At 38.1% G+C, this 8,470-nt stretch overlaps 1 protein-coding gene across 1 annotated transcript in view; it reads left to right on the top strand.

Annotated features, from left to right (window-relative positions):
• Nucleotides 1-8,470, top strand: part of SOS2 (SOS Ras/Rho guanine nucleotide exchange factor 2) — an 87,122-nt gene continuing 78,652 nt past the window's right edge. Inside the window, exon 1 of the mRNA XM_031453676.2 lies at nucleotides 1-164. Coding sequence (XP_031309536.2) covers nucleotides 78-164 — 87 coding nt within the window. The 5' untranslated portion in view covers nucleotides 1-77. The remainder of the gene's footprint in view (nucleotides 165-8,470) is intronic.

Genomic DNA, 8,470 nt, shown 5'->3' with positions numbered 1-8,470 from the left:
CCTGCTTGTCAGGCCACCGGCCCGGCCCGTTTCGGCCCACGGGCCGCCCCCGATGCGGAGGCGCTGCTGCCGGGGCCATGCAGCAGGCGCCGCAGCCTTACGAGTTCTTCAGCGAAGAGAACAGTCCGAAATGGCGGGGACTGTTGGTCTCGGCCCTGCGAAAGGTCAGTGCTGGTGCCCGGGCGGCCGCGGGGCCCGAAGGAGGTGCCGGAGCCGAGGCGGGCGGCGGGCGGGGTGCGGGCCGCAGCCCCTGAGACGTACTAACGGGGAGCTGCGTGCCCTCCCTGCGCTCGGGGCCTGAGGGCCCGCGCCGAGCGCTTTCTCCCCAGCCGGCGGCGGAGGCTCGTGATTGCCTGTTGCGTCCAAAAGGACGTTTTCCCAAGTTTTCGCCTGGCCCCGGAAGGAAGGTTTTGTTATGATCATAAAAGTGGATTTCATTTTGCAGTCATTTCGTCAGGCAGCTTCCGCCGTTGACCAATTTGTTGTCCTCAGGCTGGATTCGGGCAAGAGAAAGTCCCGTTTGTATTTAGACAGTTTCTAAAACAAAAGCACATTTCCAGGCCGGGTAATTACTTTTAATCAAGTTCTTTGGGGGTGTTCCCTTAGGCAGTTTGCTTGTGAAGGGTGTCCACTCATTTAAGAGTAAGTTTTTTTTTTATAAGATGAATGTGTTTCACGAGTGTGAAATGTCATTGAGCCATAAGTCTGTGTTTACAATTCTTGAAGTAAATTTAAAGTGCCTCCTCCCTTCCTGCACAAGGCGTCCCACCTGTTTACGAGATTTCCCCTATAAAATATGGTCAGTTTCTTAACTGAGCGAAATTTATAACTTAGAATAATTTTAAGGGGACAAAAAAGGTGCAGCTCACAAAAATCAATTTTTTAAGTTTGAGTGCATGGCTATGGTGCATCTCTCCTGTACATGGTGTCAGTTTTCGTCTGAAGATAGCTAATAATCATACTATCATTTTTATAATAAAATCTTTTGTAAGTTCAAGACAAGTTTAAAGACTGTAAATAGGTGCAGGAGAAGATATCAAGCCTGCTAAACATGGGTTTTCCTTACCATTGATGCAAACTTAATCCCTTGTGTTTTTGTGCAAAATAACCAAGAATAAATTTTAAAATAATAAAGAAAAAATAAACATCAGTTTAAGACTGCACTTGGGAAATTAATCTTTATACATTAAATTTTGTAAGTGAAAGGAGGTAGTGTATTTTAAAGATAAAAACATTTTCCTCATGCATTCAGAGTTTCAGATTTTCCATTATTTTCAAAATTCTTACAAGGAGGTATTGCCTCCCTTGGGCCAAACATCAAGTAATATCTGTAAAAATAAAAAATTGGGGAAGGTGGCTGGGAGCAGCTAGACAGTTATCATTTCACAGGTATACTAGGTGTTAAAGTATTAAATTGACCTTCCTTCCATGAGCAATCTGATTCTATTATAAGGAGAGGGAAAGAAATGGAAAGTGTGCTGAGTGGTGATAATGAACACTGGCCTGAGTTAAAAGCAAAGGGGGGAATGCTTAGATAGTGGCTGAACCTTCAACCACATAGAAACAAGAGAGTGCAGTTACCAGATAGGGCTGTATGTTGGCAATGTGATGCAGGTCTCTACCTACTAGTTCTTTATGGTAGCAAATAGTATTTGAGTATGTGTTGCATAACTTACTCAGTAGGTAGTTTTGACCCTAATAATCCTTCATGCACAGATACAGATTTATATCTTCAGATTAGGCTGGAAAAAAAGCCAGGGCTAGCATCCAATCCTAGTTAATTGCTTTGAGTCTATTTGCATTTATATGTTGTGCTTGTTTTCTTGGAACTCAGGTGCCTTATAGATCTGTATTGTCTTACTTCACAGTTCTTGTACATCCTTTGCTTATGGAATAAATACAGCTAAGAAAACCTAGCCTTTTGAGGTGAATTAAAAAAGCAATTTCTGTTACATTTATTAATTTACTGTTATTCTAGAATTGAGGTATATTCCCGTGGAAGACTTTTTAAAAAATATTTTTGGGAAATTTTTGATGTTAGTAATTCAGATTATGTCAAGTTTTGTGGTATTTGTGGAATTGCAAATGTTGATTGTAGTGCTTGCTAAGAGTTGTAGCTCTTTAGGAGCTCAAGGTTCACTCTTTCTCGTCTTTTCAAAATTCTGATATGTACCTGCCACCCATGTCTTTGTACAGTGAGAATTCCTGCCATTTATAGGGAGGCTTTGTCTTCACATTCAAGGCATCTAGAACTTGTCTTCCTTCTTCCAGCTGACCAAATTGTTACAAAGACTACTAGGATTGATAGTTGAAGCAGCAATGCTATTGGACTACTAGGATTTTTCTCCTCCAGTTGACATTGCCATCGAACGTGTATATGCTAGTTTCATTTAACATTTATTGAACACAGTTACTTGTTAGGATGCTGGATCCTAAGAATACAAACATTAACGAAAGCAGAGATCTTGCTCTAAAGGCGTTTACCACCGAAACTGAAAATTCTAAACTTTGAGGTTTTGGTTTATATGAGATAGCAATTCTGAGCTCAGAGTTCTGTAGGAAATCTCTGTGTGTGTTTGAAAAGAGCAAGGTTGTTTAATTAGCTCTGTTAGGTTATTAGTTCATTTGGGCATCTTGGTGGACCCTCCAAAACTGTTAAAATACAATTTTCAGAAAGGTAAAATCATGACTTTAATGCAAATATGAATAAATATGTGTCAATAATTTTGATTCAACTTATTACTTAATGAGGGAACTCATAAGACATTAAAGCCACTTAATATGAAAATTGGAGGAGGTAGATATTTATATGCAATTTAATAAAATAATATTAAGATAAGATTGTTAGGTTAGATATAGGACCCTACGGGAACATAAGCAGTAAGTTTTGGGTTATGTTTTTCTGCTGATTAGATTTTGCATCTGTACCAAAGATCTCTTAAGTTAATCTTGTAGGTTAGCCCAGTCAATAGAAAGTAATCAAAGGTTCTCCGAGCATAGCACTGCACTGAAGAACACCTGGTTATCTCTTTTGCTTACTTCAAGTTTTGGCTAATTTTTCTGAATACCAAAAACTGCATATACGTGACCAAGTTATTGTTGTTGACTTTGAAAATGCAGGGGATTTTTTTCAACCAGCATTAAATATTCATTTCACTATGTAGAAACATGAACATTGAGAAATAGATTTATGGAAAAATAATATTGGAAATATAAATGTGTTGTTCTTTAACTTTTTGTTTTGTTGTGCTTTTGTTCTTTAACTTTAAAAACAAATTCACGTGGGGCGTTTAAATGCATACAGAACTACAAAGGGTAAAGTAGAGCGAAATGACAGTAATAATGGATAATACATGCATTGTTAACATTATTGCTGAATTATGTATCTTACCTAAAAGAACCAGAAACGTAAATGCCTTTACCACTACTCCCCAAGAACATTGAAGCTATCATATTACTTGAAGGGAAAAAGAGCGTGAAATATATTTGTCAATGCAGCTTTTTACCTGTGTCTTTGAAATGCCTGTGGTCATTTGTGCATGTGCTATTTGATTTTATGCTTAGAAAAGTCAGTGTAAGCATTCTACATATGGGAAACATGCGTTAATATCATTTTAGCAGGACTTTTAGTCCCTGATACTTCCCTTGTAGATATCTTTTCTGTAAGGTGTTCTTCACCAGGCTAGCCATGGAAAAGAAAATGTCTGTTCTCTTATCTGTAGTTATAAATGTCAGAGCTAGAAAGAATTGGTAGAGTTACCTTGTTCCTGAGTCTAGTTTGATTTAGGTTAAATATCGACTTCCTACCTCAGCCATTACACTTTGCTTTTAGATATCTGTTAAAATTCAATAGATGTGGAAGAATGAGTTAATTAATAGCCATCTGTGGCAGGGAAAAAGAGAGTGGAGGGTTTTGATTCAGAAATGCTTTTGTGAAATCTGAAAGATTCTAATGTTTATGTCTTTGTACTAATATCTCTTGGAACTGTTTTAGAAGATTGTGCTAAATCTTGCCTGGGGCCCAGAAGAAAACTATGGGGTCCTTTGGGAAAATGAAATTGGTATCACTGACATAAGAAGGTCAAAGAAGGCTTCTTTAAGGAAGTAACATCCATGCTGAGTTCTGGAGGACATATTTAAATATTTAATGAGTGCCAGGCACTATTCTTGATACTGAGGTTGTAGCAAGGCCCCTGTTCTCATACAGCTTCCATTCTAAGTGGTTTGGCAGAGAGGTCTAGGAGAGACAGTAAAGAAGTAAACAATTATCTGAAAGATCAATAGGAATTAACAAAACAAGGAGAGGAGGAGAAAAGATTTGAGGCCTAGGGAAAGGTAGAAACATGACTAGATTTAAAAGAACCAAGACCAAGTGAAAAAAGATGAGTTAGTTGGGAGGCTGTAGTGTAGACCATGTTAAGGTCTGTACCTGAGAATAGGAAGTCCTGTAGGGTTATTTATATAACAAAGTAATTAAATTAACTTGATCAAAATTGCTTTTTTGAAGGATCACTCCAACTGAAAGGAATGGGAGAAACTATGATTTTTGTGACATGAGGCCTGTTCTGGATTTCCTTAAGCCACTGAATATAGCAGTAGAACTCCAGGGAGTCATTTGGAATGATTCCAAACTAATAATGGCCCAAACTGACCCGAGGGGGTTAGCCAGAACTGGATGAGCATTAGGAATGCATTTTAGCTTGCTGCATTTAGCTTCCTGTCAGCCATGATTTAGTAGTCTTCTATTTTCAGTTTAATTTTGGGAGGGAATATTTGGAGCAATAATACTCCATTAAAGTGTTTTATGCTGAGTATCCAAAGCATTACCTGTGTTACCTCTTGACATAAATCAAGTATATATCTTTTATACTAACCATGGCCTTTCTTCAAGGGAGCAGCAGTTTGATTATATTCTCTGTTAGCCTGAGTATTTGAATCAGGAAGGAATTTTAATGGAACTAATGGATTTAGCATTATCTCATGTAGTCACGTTAAAAATTAACAACCTAAAATTCTTTCCTTTTTTTACATAAGAACATATTATAGTAAGTAGAAAGCTTTTGAAATGTAGAAACTGTTGTAACACTTCACATTTTAATGTAGAGGGATGAAGCAACAGAGTACAACATCAAGATCTAGATGTGAACACTGGTGGTGTCTCCTCCAAGTGAAGTTTTCATTATCCCAGTTTTCTTCATTAAAGCACTTTGTAAAGTCAGATACTACCTCTTACATTACACTTTGTAATTCTTTTTTAATTGACCCATTAACAGCGTTTGATAGTTGATCCCTTCCTCCTTCTTGAAATCCTTTACTCATTTGCCTTCCAGGACACCAAATTCTGCTGGTTTTCTTCATCTCTGACTATTCCTTCTCCATCTTCTCCTTTGTTGCTCTCCTACATCATCCTGACCTTCTCAAAGCTTAGTCTGTGGACTTCTGTTGCTATTTACAGTCCATTCTTGGAAATCGCACCCAGCCTCATTGCTTCACATACCATCTGTATCTGATGGTTTACAGTTTTTATTCCTGGCTCAGACCTCTCCTGAGCTGGAATATCCAATTTCTTTCTTGACACTTCCACAAAGATGTGTGTTAGGCATCTCAACTAATTCTGAGCTCCTTCTCTTCCCCTGAAAACTAGCTCCTTTTGTAGTATTGCCTGTATCAGTACATGGTAATTCCATCATACTAATTGCTCAAAATATTGAGTTACTTGAATCCTGTCTTTTATAACCCATATCTAATCTGTCAGCAACTCTTCTTAGCTCTACGTCACACTATAGCAATATTCAGTCACCATTTCTTACTCTTCCACTTCTGCCACCTAGGAACAAGTCAGCACCACCAATCTCTTGGAGTATTAAAGTAGCCTCTTAAACTGGTCTCTTCTCTTCTACCCTTGCCCCATTCAGTCTTTTCTTAACACAGTAGGGATAAGTGGGATCATGTCATTCCTTTGTTCAAAACCTGTTCAGTGCTTCTCAGAATAAAAGTCAAAGTCCTCCCAGTAGCCTGCTAGGCCCTCTACAGTCCGGTGTTGCCCTCTTTCCTCCTTTACCTCACTAACCTCATTTACTACTGTCTGGTTTTTGCTCTACTCCTGCCCCACACTGGCTTCCTGGTACCTACAATACGTAGACATGTTCTAGTCTCAGGGCTTTTATACTTGGTGTTCCTTCTACCTAGAACAACCTTCCTACAGATGAAAACATGAATGGCCCTTTTACTTCCTTTAAGTCTTCAGAAGAACATTGTCTTCTTTCCAGAGGCCTTCTCTTGCAGCCTATCTAAAACTGCTGCAGCTCCTGCTTCCTGGACAATTCTTTTTTTTTTTTAACTTTTTCTTTTATTGAGTTATAGTAATTTTACAACGTTGTGTCAAATTCCAGTGTAGAGCACAGTTTTTCAGTTATACATGAACATACATACATTCATTGTCACTTTTTTTTTTTTTTTGCTGTGAGCTACCACAAGATCTTGTATATATTTCCCTGTGCTATAGCGTATAATCTTGTTTATCTATTCTACATATGCCTGTCAGTATCTACAAATTTTGAACTCCCAGTCTGTCCCTTCCCATTCCCCACCCCCTTGGCAACCACAAGTTTGTATTCGATGTCTATGAGTCTGTTTCTGTTTTGTATTTATGTTCTCTTTTTTTTTTAGATTCCACATATGAGCGATCTTATATGGTATTTTTCTTTCTCTTTCTGGCTTACTTCACTTAGAATGACATTCTCCAGGGACAGCCATGTTGCTGCAAATGGCATTATGTTGTCATTTTTATGGCTGAATAGTATTCCATTGTATAAATATACCACATCTTCTTTATCCAGTCATCTGCTGATGGACATTTAGGCTGTTTCCATGTCTTGGCTATTGTAAATAGTGCTGCTATGAACATTGGGGTGCCGGTGTCTTTTTGAAGTAGGGTTCCATCTGGATATATACTCAGGAGTGGGATTCCTGGGTCATATGGTAAGTCTATTCCTAGTCTTTTGAGGAATCTCCATACTGTTTCCCACAGTGGCTGCACCAAACTGCATTCCCACCTGCGGTGTAGAAGGGTTCCCTTTTCTCCACAGCCTCTCCAGCATTTGTCATTTGGACTTTTGAATGATGGCCATTCTGACTGGTGTGAGGTAACACCTCATTGTAGTTTTGATTTGCATTTCTCTGATGATTAGTGATATTGAGCATTTTTTCATGTGCCTATTGATCATTGGTATTTCTTCCTCGGAGAATTGCTTGTTTAGGTCTTCTGCCCATTTTTGGATTGGGTTGTTTGCTTTTTTCTTATTAAGTCATATGAGCTGCTTATGTATTCTGGAGATCAAGCCTTTGTCGGTTTCATTTGCAAAAATGTTCTCCCATTCCGTAGGTTGTCGTTTTGTTTTACTTATGGTTTCCTTTGCTGTGCAGAAGCTTGTAAGTTTAATTAGGTCCCGTTTGTTTATTCTTGCTTTTATTTCTATTGCTTGGGTAGACTGCCCTAGGAGAACATTTTTGAGATGTATGTGAGGTGATTTTTTGCCTATATTTTCTTCTAGGAGGTTTATTGTGGCTTGTTTTATGTTTAAGTCTTTGATCCATTTTGAGTTTATTTTTGTGTATGGTGTAAGGAAGTATTCTAGCTTCATCGATTTAAATGCTGCTGTCCCGTTTTCCCAGCACCATTTGCTGAAGAGACTGTCTTTATTCCATTGTATATTCTTTTTTTAAACTTTTTTTATTGATTTATAACCATTTTACAATGTTGTGTCAAATTCCAGCGTAGAGCACAATTTTTCAGTTATACATGAACATACATATATCCATTGTCACATTTTTTTCTCTGTGAGCTACCAAAAGATCTTGTGTATATTTCCCTGTGCTATACAGTATAATCTTGTTTATCTATTCTACAATTTTGAAATCCCAGTCTATCCCTTCCCACCCTCTGCCCCCTTGGCAACCACCAAGTTTGTATTCTGTGTCTGTGAGTCTATTTCTGTTTTGTATTTATGCTTTGTTTGTTTTTTTTTAGATTCCACATATGAGCAATCTCATATGGTATTTTTCTTTCTCTTTCTGGCTTACTTCACTTAGAATGACATTCTCCAGGAGCATCCATGTTGCTGCAAATGGCGTTATGTTGTCAGTTTTTGTGGCTGAGTAGTATTCCATTGTATAAATGTACCATTGTATATTCTTGCCTCCTTTGTCAAAGATTAGTTGACCAGGAGTTTGTGGATTCATTCCTGGGTTCTCTATTCTGTTCCATTGGTCCATATGTCTGTTTTTGTACCAATATCATACTGTTTTGATTATTATAGCTCTATAGTATTGTCTGAAGTCTGGGAGAGTTATTCCTCCAGCCTCTTACTTTTTCTTCAGTAATGCTTTGGCAATTCTAGGTCTTTTGTGGTTCCATATAAATTTTATTATGATTTGTTCTAGTTCTGTGAAATATGTCCTGGGTAATTTG

Source organism: Camelus dromedarius, chromosome 5, assembly GCF_036321535.1.
Source record: "Camelus dromedarius isolate mCamDro1 chromosome 5, mCamDro1.pat, whole genome shotgun sequence".
NCBI classification, from domain to species: Eukaryota; Metazoa; Chordata; class Mammalia; order Artiodactyla; family Camelidae; genus Camelus; species Camelus dromedarius.
This window is presented reverse-complemented; position numbering and strand designations above follow the sequence as displayed.